The 20,240-nt window shown below is 44.0% G+C and overlaps 3 protein-coding genes across 3 annotated transcripts; 2 read left to right on the forward strand and 1 right to left on the reverse strand.

Moving 5' to 3' along the window:
• Positions 1-1,629: 1,629 nt before the first annotated feature.
• On the forward strand, positions 1,630-4,833 carry LOC118795796 (secretogranin-2-like). Its single transcript, XM_036554528.1, has 2 exons — positions 1,630-1,700; positions 2,663-4,833. The coding sequence occupies exon 2, from the start codon at positions 2,671-2,673 to the stop codon at positions 4,507-4,509; it is 1,839 nt and encodes a 612-aa protein (XP_036410421.1). The 5' UTR covers positions 1,630-1,700; positions 2,663-2,670; the 3' UTR covers positions 4,510-4,833.
• A 731-nt stretch (positions 4,834-5,564) lies between these two features.
• ap1s3b (adaptor related protein complex 1 subunit sigma 3b) lies at positions 5,565-10,472 on the reverse strand. Its single transcript, XM_036554285.1, has 5 exons — positions 10,358-10,472; positions 8,795-8,973; positions 7,997-8,105; positions 7,409-7,546; positions 5,565-6,492 (listed from the first exon to the last, which is right to left on the reverse strand). The coding sequence occupies exons 1-5, from the start codon at positions 10,358-10,360 to the stop codon at positions 6,457-6,459; spliced, it is 465 nt and encodes a 154-aa protein (XP_036410178.1). The 5' UTR covers positions 10,361-10,472; the 3' UTR covers positions 5,565-6,456.
• A 1,096-nt stretch (positions 10,473-11,568) lies between these two features.
• On the forward strand, positions 11,569-18,557 carry LOC118795819 (dehydrogenase/reductase SDR family member 12-like). Its single transcript, XM_036554560.1, has 10 exons — positions 11,569-11,645; positions 13,396-13,529; positions 14,085-14,167; positions 14,580-14,675; positions 14,936-15,017; positions 15,954-16,015; positions 16,720-16,824; positions 17,350-17,440; positions 18,105-18,242; positions 18,354-18,557. Exons 1-10 carry the CDS (start codon positions 11,590-11,592, stop codon positions 18,536-18,538), a joined length of 1,032 nt encoding a protein of 343 aa, XP_036410453.1. The 5' UTR covers positions 11,569-11,589; the 3' UTR covers positions 18,539-18,557.
• Positions 18,558-20,240: the final 1,683 nt, after the last annotated feature.

The following is a 20,240-nucleotide window of genomic DNA, read 5'->3' on the forward strand; positions in this document are numbered from 1 at the left end:
TAATATCTATTCTACCTTTGTGGACAGAAGTACCAGATGAATGATTAAGTTTACAGTAAAATCCATTCCATTAGCCCACCAACTTGATTGTGGGAAAGCAATGTGCGTAGAAGAAAGGCTATCATCTATTCAGATTAGGCAGAGGTTCGTACGGACTGATTTTATTATTACTTGATTACTTACTTATTATCACCGTGCTTTTATTGGGTATACGGTCTCCCTTCATTTATATACCACAATAAATTATTTAAAGCGGATGGTAGTGGTTTCTCTGTCAAACAGGTGCGAAACACTGAAGGGCTGTGTCTAGCTCTGAAAGAGGAATAAAGAAAGGAATTCGACCACAAAATTTGACCTAAAACCAGACGCATTACTTTTCCAATTTACTGTGACAGAATGCTGATTGAAATCGATAAGTGTGCGGATATCTCCCGCGACGTCTGCCACCGCGCCGGTGCTGGATTCACGCCCGCTTTAACCTGCCCTCGACAAAATCTGACGGGCGTCCTAATTAATGTCCATAATGCAAGAGGAGAAGCACCCGACTTCCTGCGTTAGTGACATCCAGCTCACTGCAGCGGAGATAGCTTATCTGTCGCAGCGAATCGGTCCCTCGGTATTTGAGGGTTTAGCGAGTGAGTCATCACAGACGGATTTAACCCCCTCGGCCAGAGGGAGATATCAAGCCGACAGCCCCGATTTGGCTACATGTTTATTCACCCCCTTGTTATGGTAGTGACGGCAATGCAAGGCCTCGGGTTATTGAGGGAATGTTGACTCTTATGGTTTGGGCATAGTCGTTTTCATCGTCATATGTGGATTGTTTCATTCGTTAATACCAAACATGCATGACTGACACAGTCAGCTCAAACGATGTCAAATTTATACCTATACCAGAACTCCAAGATCCCAAAGAAGCAGAAAACAGACATAGTCCTAGGACAATTATCCTAAAAGGGTCAGTTGTTAAATGCCTGCAGTCATCTGGCTTGGGTGGAGCCCCTATTGTGTTGGTAACTAACGGAATAGACACAAACAGCCCCCTAACCACCGCCAAGAGAGTCACTGCCACCGCCCACTTGATGTACCACAGACTATGACGGTGTCATGAACACGAAAACAGAACTGAATGAATGTATGCATCACTGAGAGTGACTCATTTGCAGTTCGTCGTACTGCGTTCTGATTTGACTTTAAGACATTACTGTGATTACGTTATGATAATTCCTTTTATTCAATATTGATTTATAAAAATGTAAAATATATATATGTTTAAATTAAGCTCTGTTGTTAATAAACATTGAAGTGTAGTTGTGGTTGCTTGTTGATATAGCTACTACACGTCTCACCCCGTTAAAGGTTTACGCTCAAAATGGCTTACAAATCCAACATACACTGAATGAAAACAGATACAGAAAGGTACGGCTAGTGAAACATTGATTAATCTGAACTATATTCTGTAACTGTTCTGTAATCTACACTATTATTTAACAGGATTAAAACATACTGCACATTGGATTTTCGTCCCATAGATATTCATACAGCCACAGTATTGCGTATGTACGAGTGACGCAGGAGTCAGGTGGCTCCTCATATAACTGGAGGAGCTGTCCGGGTGCTGAAACAACACAAACAGTGATCGAGCTGAGAGCAGGAGATGCTATACAAACTCACGATTCTCGTCTGAGCTTTTTGCAAAGGTAAGGACGTTTTCTCTTGCCTCCTCTTTGTGACCACATTCGCGTTGCCATTAAACGTATTATACGGGAGCGTGAAAACAGCCGCGTTTTGAGTGGAATTTGGTCGGTCGCTTCATCTTGCAGTATTTTATTGCCAACCTGATGCATGTTCTGCCCTGCCTCTCCATCACGCGAGTTATGGTTTGCATCCTTGTTTAAATGATGCGCGATCTTACTACCATAGCTGTATAATAACCGTAAGCGCATAGGCTACATTAAAATATGTTTTCTGTTTATCATATATGCCGCTGCTAAATACTAATTATGTCAATATCCCTTTTCTGAGTGGAAAATAAACCGCGTGCCCGACGACTGTATCAGTCGAGCATTTTTTCTTTAATCTTATTGTATGTCCCTTTAAAGGCTGGTGAATCGTGATCTGTCTTGGGTATAGAAGTGCTGCAACGGCAGGGTTACCTTGACAACCAGCAGTGACTCATTCGGTGCATCAGTTAATTAAAAGCTAATGATGATAGAGCTACACTCAATGCTACTCCACAAACGCCCTTTTTGAGCATCTCATTTATTTTTCATTTGGGCAAGGTGCAGGTGCCATTAATACCGTACAACAGCATGTTCATTCTTGGCCAAAAATTACAGCGTAAATACACTTAACACTGATTCGACTGTATGCGCGTTTCCAGTGGAAGTTAAGTGATCGTTAACATAACACTTCACTTCCAAAGCATAAAGCCATCTCGCGCTGTTGAAGATTGCTTATCTTGTTTATTCGTTTATTTATAGAGTAAGTAACGATAATTGTGTAAATGAAAATGCGTTAGGCTATCATTTCTGAAAGCATTTTCTGTAATAATAATAATAAAAAAACACTAAATACTTCTGTGGGGGGATAAAATGCATAAGAGCATAGAGAAAGTAATTTTTCAGGCCGTTAATAGTCTTGTTGCTGTTGTCATTTGCAGGCGATACGATGCTTTCACTTCCCCAGCTCGCGGTGGCGGGTGCGGCGCTCCTGCTCATCACTCTCTTTCATGCGCGGGGCTCGCAGGGCGCCTCCGTGCGGCAGCACCGGCTGCGGGGCGACGAGGCGGAGGGCAGAGCGGCGAGCCCCTTCTACGCGCCCAGCTACGACATGGTCAAAGCTCTGGAGTACATCGAGAGCCTCCGGCAGCAGACGGGCGAGGAAGAGGAGCCAGCTCAGGACTACGACGACGTGGAGAGGTTCCGCTCGCTGTCTCGGCTCGCACAGCTCCGCAACCAGAACCAGGGGCGAGGCGAAGCGGCGGCGGAATGGCAAGACCAAAAGGCCCAGCAGTGGCTGATGGCGCTGCTGAGAACGCTGCAGCAACAGGAGGGGAGTGAACCCAAAGAGGCGCCTTCGCTGCCGAACTCGCGCTACGCCCAGAAAAACAGGCAGTATGTGGAAGAGGAAGACAGCCCGGCCGACGAGATCAGCGATTACGGGGGCAATCCTAAACCGCACAAGAAGTATCCGCTGATGTTCGAGGACGAAACCTCTCAGGAGAGCCAGCACAAGCGCGCCAACGAGCACGCAGAGGAGCAGTACACCCCCCAGAGCTTGGCCACTCTGCAAACCGTCTTCGAGGAGCTCGGGAAACTATCTGCTTCCAAGAACCAGAAGCGCGACAACCCGGACGAGGAGTCGAACTTCTACAGAGGGGATGACGACGACATGTACAACGTCAGAAGTCTGGCCTACGAGGATGTGACGGGGGGCGAGGACTGGACCCCCATGGAGGAGGTCGAGACCGAGGAAGAGGTCAAAGACAGCCGGGAGGAGTCTGACAGGGGTCTGGACGACTACAACACCAAGCGGTCGAGCCCGCCCATGTACGGAGACAAAGAGGACCCGGACGACATCAACAAACTCGTGGATTATTACCTGCTGAAGATCCTGGAAAAGACTGAGCGAACGGAGGAGAAAAGGGAACGAGAGGAGGAACAGAAAGCAAAAAAGAGACTGGCTCGAGTAAGCTACAGTGTCGACCCCTTGGCTTTTTATCAACTGATTGAAATCTCGCGTAAACTGCAAATTCCCCCCGAGGACCTCATAGAGATGCTGAAAAACGGGGAGATCGAAAAACAAGACCGAATGCCGGAGGCTGAGGTGGAGGCCGAGGGGGCGGAGGAACTGGACCAAGATGAAGTGGAACTTCCACGGATCGCCTCTTACAATAGAGGCAGTAGCCCCGCTTCCAAATTCTCCGGCAGACGGCTGCCCGACAGGTTAGCAAACAACATTCCAGACGAAATAAATACAGAGGACATTCTGAATATACTTGGGCTGGGAAGCTTGAGCAATCAAAACGCAAATTATTTACTGAAGCAAGGCCAACCCAAGATTACACCCTCGAGATATTCACCAGTCACCAGCGGCAGGCGGGGAAACTACATTCTGTCTGAGCCAAAAGTTTCCAGCAAAAGGCAAGAGGACTATGACAACACCGTGGACGAGGATGAGCTGGCGACATTCCTTGCCGCGAAGATGTTATCGCAGTATCCCGACGTGATGAATAAAGTGGACCAAAGGCGCTCCTCTCTCGCTGGCGGTTCGCTTTCGTATGAAACACCAGAGCAGGTAATTAAGGACTACATTGACCAACTGGATAGCGAAAAGAGCTCTGCGACAAAAAGACAATTAGTGACAGAAGAGGCTGACAATACGAACACGACACAAACGCAGCGAGTGGATGACGTCACCTTGCCTGAAATGACGACCCTCCAGAAACCAGAGGCGGAGAAAAAGGAAGAGAAGGAACCAAACAGCATAGCAGTAGGGGGAATGTAGAATATGGAGGAAAAAACATCGACAGTACGTTTTAATGAATAAGAAAACATAGTAAAATATTTTTTTGGGAAAAGGTACTTTATCTCAATGTAATTTGTATATGACACACTAGTCGGAGGTAGTACGGAGGATATTATATTTCTCGTGGTTTTTGGATTTGTGGTATTTTACATGTTTAACTCGTTATAATTGGCTTTGGAAAGTGCAACCCCAAAATTAAATATATGACAGGTCCTCAGTGTCATACACCTTGACGCACAGAGCTCAAGACAGATCAGTGTTGAATACTTACACTCCTGTTGTGTTTTTCTTAAGACCATATTTCTTACGTGTTCGAGAATGTGTAAAGTATCTGGAAAAAAATAAAGCATTTACTGGTATAATTTTCCTTCTTACTGTTTAGTGTTGTCTTATTTGAAATGTAAAAAAAGATGAGAAAAAATCTTGTTCTCGAAAATGATATATATTACTTAAAAGAAAGGTATCTATAGCTTTTGTTTGACATTATCAATTTATCCAAGCGGGTGCTTGCAGTGAAAATTCAGATCAAGTGTCTTACCTACAATAATCACCTCAGTTATTCCCTAATTAGCATTATAGCCGCTTAATTCAATTTGAACCAGTGCTGGAATATCATCACATCTGATGTGTTTGTGAAATTATTTGACATGAATGACTTTTGTATTGCACCAACATTTGACTAACAATAATTTTACCTGTGGTTTCTCGTCACCATTACACTAATGCACAGACAGATGTAAAGAGTGTTGTATATATTAAATTGAGTGTCAATTCACATGGCCTATAAATATGTAGGACTACCATTTACACTGCTGATTATGTTAATGGAAAAGCTACACCAGCAGTATAAAGAAAATATATTTTGCTATGTGAAACATCCAGAAGAAAATATACTAATATATGGTGGATATGAGAATAATCCAGTTGGACTGGAGTATATAATATATCAATATATCCTGTATCTGCTCCAAAGCTAAATGTAGTGACCAATGCATCTGAAGATTTTTAAATCAGACAATTCCCATACCAGGACAGGTATCATTCATGTGGTTTTGGATATAACAGCATTAATATGAAAAAAAAGTGCTTTAACAGGACAGATGCAAGTAGTTGGGCAAATTTACAGTCTGCACAAAATCTGAGCAGTCAGATATGATTAGCGCGTTTTTCCTGAAGACGGGATTGCTGCTAGCTAAAAATGTTCCATCGTCTGCACGTACGCGGTTCAGAAAATGCAGAGACGGATTTATGAAAAAATACAGCCTTTATGACAAAAATCTCAAAACAGACATTATATGTTAGGACAAAATCCTCACATTGTAACAGCACTTACAAAATCTTTTCTCTCACACCAAGAAGGCACATGTTGCATATTTCCACCTGAACTGGATGGATGCAAAACAAAGTGACGTGATTCTATGGAAAATAAAGGTTGATTTAAAAGGCAAAAACGTGTCTAGTGGTAACTCTCAGAGATCGTTAGTCGACGGCGATTACAGTCATGACAGTCGGGTGTGATTATTAATATTCAGACTGAATAACCACACCGATTGCTCTGGTAGTCGTCTGGACGCTGAGCCCTGCAGAAGATGGTGCCTCTATGTGACACCTCTTCATTTATCTGACACAAAGCAGCAGGGGGGAAAAGGACGAAGGAAGGAAAATAACATCCAACATTTCTCAAAAGACTTGCTTCACTCTCCAGGGCCAGAATGTTCCTCTTTACAGGAAAAAAAAATGAAGCCAAACGTCAAGTAGGTAGGTAGAAAGTTCATGTTAACAGTATTCCCTTGTGCACTGCAAAGCAGACAGACATGAGACTTCCCTTTCAGAGATGTTTTTGTTTTTTAGAAGGTGCTCGTAATCCACAATTTTCCAGTCTGCTGGGTAGCTCCTCAACAGTGACGTGCTTCCCTCTCTCTGTTTTCAAAAGGCTGGTTTGCTCATGTATTCCTCCATTGTCTGACAGTGAGAAAACATTGAAAAAAAAATGTTGAAAATATTTAGATGCATCATGGTGCACTGCACTCATGGCCAACTGAGCATGTTCACAATAGACACAACAGTGCTACATACAAAAGGATAAAAAGTAGAGAGCACAAAAATGAATTTCCTTAATTTGTTGCATGAGCCCAGAACCAAGTGGGCAATCTGGGTATAAGCTGTCAACCTTTTAGCTTCCCAGTCTCATTACAGAGTCTTGAGAACACACCGGATATACCGTTATCAGAGCTCCATGTGAGCGAATCACATTGCTAGACTACAGAGCATTACCAGACCTGCCTACTGATGCTTTAATACAACTGAACTATCTTCTCTCATCAAAAACAAGCATGTAAGGTGGCCTGCACTTCTCCCCTAAGAGACTCAAACCATCCCACCCAAAATAAGACCACAAAGAAAGAAAAAGCCACAGTATCATGCAGGAAACATCTTATCAAGGTCTAGAATGTTCACTACACCACCTGTGTGTGGTGTAAGGCATGCAATCTGCATTTTTAGTAAGTCGCCTCTGTAAACTCTGCTCAGCGAGAGAAGTACACACACTCAGACTTAAATACACCGGTTCCTATTGAGCTTATTGCACTGTTTTACTACTTCTGACACTCACATCGCTAATGGAAACTGCAATTGAGCTCACATCTTCGAAAAACCTCAATCTCTGTTACAGGCAGTAAAAACCCAGCAGAAAAATGAGGTGAGGTAGTTATGAAGGCGGCGAGATGGTTGCCATAATGACCAAACCCACACACCTGTGTTTTGCTTGAACGTGGCGACGCCAGTGCACATATCTGCGCTCGCTTGCACAGGTCTGCCTGTTAACTACGCTGGCCAGCGTCTGTGTGCGATTGGCCCTGTCTGCGCGCATCTCGCTCACCTCCTGCAGCATGTCAGACGCCTCGATGGACCGTGCCACCGACTGCTTGGAGGTCTCCTGCACCTCCCCACCCATGAGGAACTCGTCCAGGATGAAGTAGGCTTTCTCAAAGTTAAAAATGATGTCCAGCTCACACACCTGCCAGGGGCACACAATTACAGGAGTGTAACTATATAGCACATTTAAACAGAGCGCAAAGCTGTTCTTATGTTTGATTGGTTTACAATTTTTCCTGCCTCCTGGCACAGAATGTACAGAGAAAACCTTTCTGTAATTTCCAAGAATAACTTTTTTTTTAATCCACAACTACAACCCTGAAGCAACACAATGTAGTTAGCCATGTGAATAATTATTAGAGGGCAAATGGGTTCAACCCCGGCAAAGACAGAGCAAATGGCATTTGCTTCGGTACTAGCAAAGGAGAAATCATTCCGCCCTTTAACTGAACTGAAAAGCTGGTGAAGATGTGAAACACCAAGCTGTCCTGAGGCTATGCAAGAGGCACATGGCCTTGGTTGTCATGGCACTGTGCAAGGCGGGCAAGGCCTTTGCGGCAAGGAGGTTTTGTAAGGGAGGCGTGGCTCTTACATTGCCAAAGTACTTGTCCAGCAGCTCTACGTAACGGTGTAGGATTTCCAGGGCCATCAGCTCATTGTCCTCGCTTTCCAGGGCAGTGAGGAAGTAGAGGCTAGCATACCTGCAGAGAAGACTGGGGCTTAGTACAAGCTGGAACGTGGCAGGAAAATACAGCACTTGGTACAGGCTGGAATAATAATGGGAAATACAGTTTACTACAGGCTAGAATGCTGCAGTGAGTACAGATCTTAGTACAACATTGAATAGTGCGGGAAATTAGAGATCTTAGTACAGGCTGCAATACTACATGGAAGACTTGGGCTTGCAGGGAGATGCGGAGGTTAATACAGGTAGAAATACTGGGAGGGAAGGCAGGGAGAAGTGGGTAGGGCAAATGCGGTAACAAGAAGGGTTGTGGCTTCATATCCTGGGCGATGACACACTTGCAAAATCACCTCGGCGTTGCATCACGGCTCCAGCAATACAACACCAAACAAACCAGACAAAACAGGAGTAGCTGTGCAGACGATCAGCGTGTGGTCTGTCAGCATTTAAAGACGCTCTCAATTAAAAGGCATGGTAAGGGAATGCAATACAAAGGTGTGACCAAACTTCACACCACTGTTCAGTGCATTATAAGACTGGGGCAGATTTAATCTACTTGTCATTGACAAGCAAAGTTACCTCTGAATAATGATAGTGTAATCAAACAGGAGCTAACAAAACCCTAGGATTAGCAAAGAGGATAGGGAGAAGAGAGGGCAGGAGAAATATGCTGCCCACAGACACCCACGGCTTGACTTTCCTCACCTCTTATAGACGATCTTAAGGTCCTTCCAGTGCAGGAAGTTGCAGGAGCGGGGCTTGCGGGCCAGCACCATGGAGGTCATCTCGCGGACGATCTTCTTCCTCTCCCGCTCGGGCAGGGGGATGAACCACTTCTGCAGCCTCAGCTTCCCCTGACGACTGAACAGGAGCAAGAAGCGCATCTGCGGGGCGGGTTGGGACGACACACACAGACACGTGCAGAGAGATGGCGCGTTGGGCGGGGAGCTACCCGCGGCACACTGACCTGCTCTAAAGAATTGGAATGGCTCAAACTGCTATACATTAGGACTTCCATTTCCATGTAGTGCATGCTATTCCAGTCCTGAACCACCATCCCACACAAACAAGGTGTGTTTTATAGTGCTAGCTCCTTGCATTCACCAAGAAGGGTGAGCACAGACTGACAAATCCAACAAGTTACCAGCAAGGCACAGAATATTACATTATATCCCATCTTCATAACAGACATCTGTATCCAGGAAACCCTTCCTAGCTCAGATATCCGGGAGCAACTTCACCCTGCGAGGATGGTGAAGGGGTACTATTCTGTAAAGGTCCTAAATGGAAGCGGTGGTACTACTGTTTTGCTGGGAAGCGTTAGAAAGGCGTTATCTCTGAAGTGTAGCCACTGCTTCCTTGCTTTGTTTCACATTAATACACAACACGTCTGATCAGTGCACGCTATGCTGCCTCTGCAACCGTATGCCACTAACGGTCTCTTCCTCCCATTGTCGGGCTGAGGAACTTCAGAAGTTGAACGAACAAAAATATCTTGGCACAGTTATTCACTCCGGATGTGGAGTCTTGTTCACCGCTGAGCTCATCTTTAACTCAACCACAAGCTATAGCCTACATTATATGATTAGAGTATATCGTAATTTTAAGGACGTTGCACAGTTCGGTTAGAGTGTTATTTATCGATCTGGGGAGTAATAAATCTAGTTGCTGTCAAACAAAACAATGTTTGAAAATGAGGGAAAATACCATTTTATCATCCATAAATCGTGTAGCCAGATTCGTAAGGAATGTCTGGAGGTAACTGTGCGGGTGGGCGGATTCTCTACCGTCCCAAAATAACACTACTTCAATGCGACTTTCAGTTAAAGCGAAAAGGGCGATTCTAAATTTCTGCTGTTTGGCAAGATCTTTAATGGAAGGTAATTACCGACCAACCAGCATTGCTGACACCAGCTTCATGGAATTAGTGACGAAACCTGTTAAACCGGAAAACCGGTAGAGGAACTACCCTTCTGACTGCGGTCGGTCGAAATGAAATTAACACGATTTTTAAAACCAACCTACCTGTGATCTGCTATGCCCCTCTCGGTAACTAATTGAACTATTTTCAAACGATAACGTAGGTCATTTTATGTTACAGCTAACTGTTTTGATCATTTAAAAATCGCCTACGAAACCTAAACCATCACCTGCTCCGCACAGGTGCAGGAAACCTGTCGGGACCTGTAGATGACAACAGTAAATTAACTCGCAACGAGCGAAAGGGCGAACAAGTGATCCAGGTGTGAATGTGTAAGAGTCACCCACCATTTTGCAAGTTTGTCCGCACTCCCCCGCAGCTCCTTCGTAGCGAAACAATCAGTTTTACGGCAATCTATTTTTCGCTGGGGTCTGATAAATTGTACGAGGGCATACTTGCCCTTCCCAGAATTCTCTGAACAGAAAGTTATGGAACTCCTCCCTCTCTAACAAATCCGCCGTGGAATCGCCCTGCTCACGTCATCGACTTCCAGACCTCAGATTGGTTGTGCACCTGACGAGCAAGGTGTTCCACTTCGCTCCATCCAGCGAATCGTTTAGCTCCTAGTACTCTGCCCCAATAACGGGCTCGAATCCAGTTTTCCCAACCCCAATTCCATAGGGAACCATTGTGTAAAAAGTCTTAAAGTGTGCTATTTAAATTGCATGGTAATTAAACCCTCAGATCTGGACAAGTAAGTTTTGCTAAAGTGCAATGAAGTACGAAGACCCATTATGCAGTGACCTATCTGATAGGGACATCAAAACCAGTAGGCTATTATACATAAATAAACATCAATATTGATAAAATAATGTTGACCTAGACAACTACTGCTACTACAAATACACGCTACGTTGAAACCTCTTCTCCATGATAACACCCATAGGCGGGCCTTTCGCATTTGTATTTTGATTATACCACCTATTTCAACTGTATTCTCAGAGTGACACTTTTTCTTATTTTCATTTTCCTTTTTTGACTTAGCTGGTGGGAATGTATTTATGTGAGGATCTGTTTTTGATTCATTCATTTCTTTCTTCAGCATTTACGCACACACACACACACACACAAACACTCACTCACTCACTCACGACATTGACAGAAAATGGCCATTTCAATGGTTTTTCATCTTTTACCAGTTACCAGAAACTGTTCTTGAAAAAAAAAAAACGGTACATTGCAAAAAGTCAGGACAATGTATTTTATTATGTCAAAAACGTTGGAAAAAGTGTGATTTGTGATGTGAGAAATTTGGCTCTACAATCGAATCGGAACATGGTGGCATTTTATAAACATTTTTGGTTCTATTGTACGGAACAGAAACTTATTTGATAGAAAGCTACACGCACAGGCTCTGGAGTAGGCGTTCTGATTTAGTTTGTACCTTTCGCAATGATGTGGTGCTGTACTTCACATAGACCCTAGATGGCAGCAAGCATATCCACATATAAACTCAAACACGTGACTCGTGTGTTGTAACAAGCAAGCGATTGGAATCAGGAGCGTTTGCAGACTTGCAATGTCACTTTATAGGAACATAATCTGGTTTTTAAAAGGAATTCATGAATACACACGGTAAGATTTTTAACCATATAAAATACAGATTGTTTCCCTCTTCGCTCTGAGCAGTTCTTGTTTTGTTTTGTATATGGGGCAATTTAGGTGACAGCTTTCCTAAACTCGCTAGATACATTGAAAAATCAGTCAGATACAAACCTTAATCTTAAGAATTTATCACATCTTTTCCTCACATAATTTAAAACAGGCAGTACAAATCCGGCAATAGTGAAAATATCTATTTGGATTTTGACATGTGTTGATATAACTCGCAAGAGCGATGTTTGACATATTGGTAATTTGACTGCAGTTATTGCAACTTTGGAAGGACTGCAGCAGAACTCAGTTCCTTATACAACAAATAATAGTTGCAATTTTATCTGAACATTTATATTTGTTATTACAAGCACAAGTGTTAGTCACTTTTCTTCACAACAGATAGGCTTAAATTTTGCATGGTCATACGACTTTAACTATAGAAACGCTGGAGTGCGCTCTCAAAGTTCAAGTCTTAAAGGTAGGTAATTCTGTCCAGCGGCTTTTCACCTTGAACTAAGATTCATACATAACCGTCACCAATCGGACCCCGCTACATAACATCCCAGACTTGCCAAGAATTATCCACCCACGGCTCTTTTCGCACGGCATGGGAAGATTCAGACAATTGATCTATTGAGAGTTCTGCGTATCCCCGATCGCGGTGGCCACAAAGTTCTTTGTGAGGGAAGATTCTGAACAATTCTTTTTTAGTGCAGCTCCCATAATATTACCTAACACGGGGCGCTTAAAATATTTTTCATGGGGGCAGATAAAAAATGGTATTAAAAATCATGTGGAGTACAAATCATCTTTACCATTACTTTGTTCTTCATAGGTGATCCGTTTAAAACAGGAAAGTTAAGCAAATTAGCAATTGATTAAGCAAATAAGGCAATTTTGTGGAAGAAAGAGAGAAAAAACAGGTCAGCAATCAGTAGCAATTTGCCAGGCAAATACATATTGAAGTTTAGAAGGTCAGGACGGCTTGAAAGCCATGTTCATCAATGGGATAACCTCCTAACCAAGGCCTCAGACCTGTCTTTACTGACCCACAGAGAGCACTAAGCTAAAATGGCAGATGTCCTTCCAGAGAGTGCCTATACACACTGTATCCAGTGTGAAATTCTGAAGAAATGCTTACATTCTCACCAGTGTAGTGGAGGAGTAGGAGGATATGAAAGTCAAGAGACTTCTTGCAGGATTTTAGGCTGTTTTCATGCTTGGTCCTTTTTGCTGGTCCAAACTCGAGTGCAATTATCCCCCCCTCCCCCTGCCCCCGCTGGTCTCCTTTCACATTACATTTTTTGGTTGCGAACCCTGGTCCGTTTACGTCATCAACACGTAAGGAACGTGCAGCTTTTATTTACCAATGTCGCTAGGCAACGGCACAAAGGGAGGTTTACTTCCTGGTTTTAGATCGGATAGCTTTCACACCAAATGCGAACTGCACTGGAGTCCCTGTGAACCGTACCCTAGACCCCCGTTTTCTGGAGGACTCGGGTACGGTCCCTTGGTGCGCACCCAAGTTCAGAAAACAGCTTTCACATCAACAAAACGAACTGAACTAACAGCTCAAGCGGACTCGGGTCCGCACCAAAAGCTCTAGTGTGAAAGCACCCTTAGTTTCTTCTTTTAGAAAATAATGGTAGATCTGCTAACTGTACACACCTCACCTTCGGCATGTGCTGCAGGGGTGGATTTGACTGATTGGCTAACTTGTTGGTTACAGGAGCGGCTTCGAGGCAGCCTCCACTCACTTTGTGGAGAAGGATTTGGATGTCTCTGTGGCGGGAAAGTCGTTCATGATCACAGGAGCCAACAGCGGGATCGGAAAAGCTACAGCCATTGCCATTGCCAAGAGAGGTCAGGGGTCATAGGTCATAACAAGTCGGGGGGGGGTTAAGAACACTGTCCCAATGAGAACAGGTTTGCAAGGCTCACAGTTATTCAGTCATTCCGTAATATAACTGCAATAACTGTTGTGTCATTAGTGATCATGCCCTCACTGTGGAGATGATTTCACTTCATTGTGCCTCTCTGAGCTAATGGAATTCAATCAATTGTTCAGTGAAGAACCCTCAGTGGCCAAGGATGCGGCCTATTTTTTGGGTTGATTTTAGCTACAACAAAGCTGGTTGTGATCGGCCATTTTTTGTCATACAGTCATACTACTGCAGTGGGTGAGAGTACCACTGAACTGCAATTAAGTATTTCAGTCACAATTAGTCATTCAGGTTAAGTGAGTTCTGTTCACAGATCATGTTGAAGGCACAACAAAACCCCAACTGATAGCGAGTTCCGCTTGACCACGACAAAACCTCCATTTTGGTGCTGGGCTTGCATTAAGTACTGCTGTAAATGGGATGATGAACATGTCCTAAATATGAACAGTTTGTATTTGTGTTCCCCACCCCTCAGGTGGTACGATTCACATGGTGTGCAGGAATAAGGAGAGAGCCGAGGAGGCGAGAGAAGACATTATCAGGGAGACAGGGAACAAGGTAAGTCTAAAGAGACTCACCACAAAGTCACCATGGAAACGCAGGGGCCTTTCTGACAGGCTGGAGCTTGTGGACTGATCTTCTATGACAGCGTAACTCAAGGCCATTCTACAAATTCTAACATTGATTTGAATCCCATGGCAACTACATTTGTTTAAGCTGAGCAGCCCCCGAGGGGGATAATATACAGTATGTCAAGCTTTCCTCAGGTAATGTTGAGTGTTTACTGTAAACACGATACATGCAACAAAAAATGTAGAGTGCATTGCTGGAAATGGCTCTGAAGTTATGGGTCTAGATATAAATCAATAATGTGCAGTTGTGCAATTATTACCAATAGTGCAATTATTACCATCACCACTGTGCACCAGAGGAGCTGAATCAGGTTCCATTCAACATGTCTTTATTTCAGGAAATTCATGTACACCTCCTGGATATGGCTGAGACTCAGAAGGTTTGGGAGTTTGCCGAGTCCTTCAAGAAAAGACACAGATCCCTGAATGTGCTGGTAGGCATCACATAGATCCCTTCTTTTCTGGTATACAGGAAGAGCCAGGCTTCTGCAGCACAAGCATTCTGTGTTATTTCATGGAGTGTGGAGTTCACTCATTTCATTACGAAGCACAAGTCTGATGAGTGAGAAATATTTTACCTTGAGGCTTTCTTCAGCTTTTTACGAGATGTTTGAAATTGCACTTCTTAGATTTAGCACACAAGTGAAGAGTCTCTCTTTCTCCTTGTCACTCCCCCCTCCCTGTGGTCCATTAGATAAATAATGCTGGCTGTATGGTGCACCGGAGAGAGGTGAACAGTGAAGGTCTGGAGAAAAACTTTGCCACCAACACCCTGGGTAAGAGCCCCGCCCCTAGCATCTCTAGATCTCCTTGCTAACATGTTACAGCGGTGTGGAATAAATGTCAAAAGGAAAGTACATGAAGCAGCTGAGGGGTTGCGTGTTTAAAAGCCCTCTTAAAATAACTGGCCTTTCCCCCCCTTACTGAGGTCTGATTAAGCAAGCCTGAGATCACATAAATACATTGTGGATCTACTTAGGGGTGCCCCTGTTCAAGGCAGGCTTCACAGCTTACAGTTTTACGCACTACACACTCTGTCTTGTGTAAACACATGGGTTTTTACTGCACTGGAGGAACAGAGGCAAAGAACTCATGGCTTAAGAACTCTCAGCTCATGACCCCAGAGTGTATATCTGCAGCATATTTGATTTGTCGCCAAGGGAGAGAGAGTAAAAACTGTTATGCAACATGGTTTGGGGGCTTTTCAACTTGGCTACAGAGGAACTTGTATGGAGTGCTCCGGCTACTGCAGCACACTGCTTGCTAATCCAGCTGTGTCACCATGTCAGACATTAATGATGCAAGCCACCCTGGCTAAACGGGTAATGCTATGTAAAATGTCGTCTAAATGTAATGGTCATGTTGTGGAAAGTGGTTTAATGTTAAATTATGACTGTGACCCTCAAAGAGCATCTGTGGTAGCACCTCCCAAGGTCTCCTATTCAATAGGCTAGAATTGGAGGCCTTCATGTAATGTCAATGCAAAACAATAATATTAAATATACATGTCTTAGATTGTATTTCCTAACAGTATACCAACTGCTAAACACTTTCAGGTAGACCTGTTTTGGATATATGGATGGATGGATGCGCCTAAAATGGGGTTTGCGATTAAATAAATGAGACCGGGCTTTGATCAGCTGTTTGACCACTGGATGTAAGTAGTTGTGAAAGAATGGACTGTGATTGGATCCTCTCTCCCTTCCCCTCAGGGGTTTACATTCTCACCAAGAGCCTGATCCCTTTACTGGAGAGGAGCAGCAACCCAAGGGTGGTGCGTACCCAGAGAGTCCCTACCCTGTTTTACCCAACCAACCAGCCGTAACCCTCTCATCCAGCAAAGTGTCCATCACAGTGATCAGTGTGTCCACCAATGCAGTCCTCACCCTGTGATTTCCTGTGTACATCATCTTTAGCACAAGTAAAAAAATCTATAATCTCAGATTAAAAGAGGAACCATCATGTGAAAGAAGTATGTTAAAATGTGTCACTATAGATTATATGAAGAAAATGGCAATAATTTACATGTTTTTAGTATATCTTCATATTTTGACATAAACTATATTCCTAGTGTTGACTTTCTTGTATTTTCTCTAATCTTGTATATATGATATATTGACACATATTATGTTTTCAAAAGGGAAGACTAACTCACAATGGTTCTGCATCTTTGACTCACATCGGACTCTGTCATCTGTTCATCTGTTCATCTGTTCTTCAGCTGGGCTCACAGGGTACACCCACACACGCTTTTGTGTTGATCGCAGTCAAGAACTCAGATGGCAAAACAGTGTGGCAGTGTTTCGTAACCTTGCCGAATGGGGCCCAGCGCAAGAAACGGTGTGATGCATTTTAAGTGGCTCTGGAGCGTCTGTGTAGTACGCTTGCAAAATGTTGCGCCAAGATGCGCTGAAACCTGCTCACCAGATTCCATTCTCTGTCTTCCTCTGACATTTATGATATCCCTGCCGTCTGCAGGTCACGGTGTCCTCCGGAGGCATGCTGGTCCAGAAGCTCAGCACCAGTGACCTGCAGTCAGAGGAGGGTTACTTCGATGGCACCATGGTGTACGCCCAGAACAAGGTAGGAGAGGGCGGGCAAGATGGTGACTCCTAGTGGCAGCAGTGCGCACAGGCAATAAAACCAGAATGCATGCAGGAAGAAAAATGCATACGCAAACCCAGTGCTTCCTTACACGAGTTCACTGCATATTGCAAAGCCCAGCTGAACTGATTAACCTTTTCATTTCCCATCCATTCCCAAGTCATACACACAACTAGTGGAGGAGCAGAATGAACAATGAATCACTTCTCCATGGCTCTAACTGGGTCGCGTTTACAACTCTGTTCTCTCAAGGGAGAATATCCTCATATTCCCCTGGGTAGCTTTTTTCTGTGAATGCTACTCTGCTCCTTCTGAACGTACCAGACTATAAATAGGAGAGTGGAGTGTATCTACAGAGCAGCAGTCACATTCATTTTACTCATACAGCTGGTAAACAGGCATGCCAGTATAGCACAGGCGAAAGTTCAAGCGAGCAGCTTGAATGGGAAGCTTACGGTGAGCGTGAGCATTTGGACTTGACTCCGCCCTGTGTTCCCATTGCAGAGGCAGCAGGTGGTGATGACGGAGCAGTGGGCCAAGGCCCACAGCAGCATCCATTTCTCCTCCATGCACCCGGGCTGGGCCGACACCCCAGGTACTGCCAGTGCCACTCAGACTAGCCTGTAATACACCAGCATGCTGGAAACTAAAGCAGTATCCTTCATGATTTTTAATACAGTACCGGATTCGCCTACTAGATTTGCCTACTTATAGAAAGGTGTTTCTTTATTTTTACTATTTTCCACATTATAGAATAATAGTTAAGACATCAAAACTATGAAATAACACAAATGGAATTATGCAGTGACCAAGAAAGTATTACACAAATCAAAACTATCTTATATTTTAGATCCTTCAAAGTAGCCAAAAATATTTTTTAAAAATACATTTTGTTTTTTTTTTTGGAAAGAAATTTAAACTTCAGCATTTGTCTAAGAAACAAATTTCAAGCATTGAAGTCATTTAAGTGCATTTGAATGCATATTTCCCCATTATCTTAATCAGGTGTGTCCAAACTTTTGACTGGTACTGCATGTTTTATGTAAGCAAAGCCCTGCGTGAGACTGAGTTGGGTCAGAGCTGTTGCCCTAAGCAGCTAGAGGTGCAAGTGCACCCTCTGGACAGGACCTTGGCCTATTGCAGATCCTACGATATTAAGAAGAAGGGTTCTACAAATTAGGACAGTGTGGAATGTCTGGATTTTGTCAGGTGTACCCCTCCTCCCTCTCAGCTCCCTCTCCAACTCTGTCTCTGGTCAGCGGTCGCCACAGCGATGCCGCAGTTCCACCGAACCATGCAGGACAAGCTGCGGACGGCAGAGCAAGGTGCCGACACAGCGGTCTGGCTGGCTGTGTCCGACGCTGCTGCCGCCACGCCCAGTGGGCAGTTCTTCCAAGGTGAGAGGGTCGTACGGACCACAAACCTGAGGGCTACGGGTTTGACTCTAGGAAGGAACACTAGTACTGCGAGCTCAATGACAATAATTATGCCCACTGTATGTTTTTTAGATCGGAAGGCAGTTCCAGCCCACCTGCCCCTGGCCTGGACCCACAGCTCTCCAGAGGAGGAGCAGAACTTCATGACCCAGCTGGAGGAGCTGGCCAAGGCCTTTCAGCCTCCCACAGTGACCAGGTTTCGGACGGTCAGAACATCCCCTGAACACTTCAGCATTAAATCAACTCCACACTACTGAGCTTTGGCCCTGTTGAACCCCTGCCTGCAGATAAACACTGAAATAACTAAACACTGAAATAACATCTTGACCAGGTTAAACTGCTGCTTAAACTACTAAACACCAACTATGACCTCTCACATCCCTGTAAACCCTGGAATGGGAGAGGTCATATTCACATTTGCAGATATATATTTACATTATCTGAGACTAATATCCAAATTTCTTCCTTTCTTCTGAAATTAATTTGAAAAGGTTATTGTGTGTTCTTAATTCCTGCTTAGCTGAAATAGCATTAAAGAAACCATATAGTACTACATAGCTTTACAAAATATTTTGTTTAAAGTGAAGGGCTCACTTACAATCCAGTTTATATTTATATTAGAAAAACTATGGTACGTAATTTTCAAGTTCAGGCAACAGTATTTAACGTGTTTAAGGTATAGATAAAATATAATGGTAACTGCATGAAACTGAAGCTGTGTCAAAGGGAAGGATAACCATTTGTTGTCCTTTATCTCTGAGTTGCCACACCAGGAGTTTGCACTTTACAAGGCTCGGTATTGAGGAAAAATTGCCACCGCAAGCCACGCCGCAGTGTGTGCGCAGCAAGGGGGCACAGAATACGTGCACAGACAGCACGCTAACGACAGGAGTCCTGCCACGCCGTTTCTAGTGGTCTTGGAGAGGCACAAGAGGTGGTAACTAGCCAATGGGATGCACTCCTTACACTGCAGCTGAGAGAATTTCTGTTCTGATGGTTCGAGGGCTGATGTTATTACAGATACTGTCAGGCGAACATGGCTGGGACTGCGCACTGATACCAGTGACCTACATTCATCACTGTGAACCCAGTCTCTGCTTCTGAAGGACACTTTCGGTACTGAAGTTTCGATCCTTGGCTTCTTTGTGTGCATTGTGTGTATCAGGGTGGACTGTGTGCTAGAACGTTCCGTATGAAAATAAAACACACTGATGATAAGCACTGATGCTTGTGACTCTTTGAGTGTGTCTCACCTTGCTGTGTGACCGGGGTACTGAGATCCCAAAGGTGGAGTGTCAAACCTCAAAGCACACGCAAATGAAGAATGTCCCTTTACTGATACACAACCGGAATGAGTGTACTGATGACGCAGGCGACAGCCATAGCCTGTTTGGTCATTTATCCAATCAAAATGGAGCCTTTGACTTTGACTAACACTAGGACAAGAAACTATTCATGGAAAAGTGTTATTGACTGTAAAAACAGCGCTGAAGGATTGAGTAAACAACATGAAGGCATTTAAATCCACACTTAAAAGTAGCAGGATAATGAGGAAGGTGCTTTACAACTCTTTCTTGGCTGAAGGCTGGAAAGAGAAATAGAGTTGGCGAAGTGCCTGGCACTTCAGAACAATTGAGCCGGTGCTGACGTCAGTCACAGCCACATCATCGTAGGTTTAGGAACAGAGTCTCCATCTACTGGTGAAAAATGGTATTGCACCATGCAATGGCATTTCACTTTGCAAAATAGTGTTTTCAGGAGTGAAACGTCCATTAATTCAACTACAGACAAGTGCAACAATTTTAGAGGACCTTTTAGAGCCTGAGAATTTTTACTTAATGGCAATAGGCGTACAGCAACAAAATGTCTAAACATCTTTATAAATGAGAGAAAATCGATGAATGCAATAGCCAACAATCCAGCATGTTGGCCTCCATCAGTTTTGGGAATGTCATGTTT

The sequence above is a fragment of the Megalops cyprinoides genome, chromosome 20 (assembly GCF_013368585.1).
Source record: "Megalops cyprinoides isolate fMegCyp1 chromosome 20, fMegCyp1.pri, whole genome shotgun sequence".
NCBI classification, from domain to species: Eukaryota; Metazoa; Chordata; class Actinopteri; order Elopiformes; family Megalopidae; genus Megalops; species Megalops cyprinoides.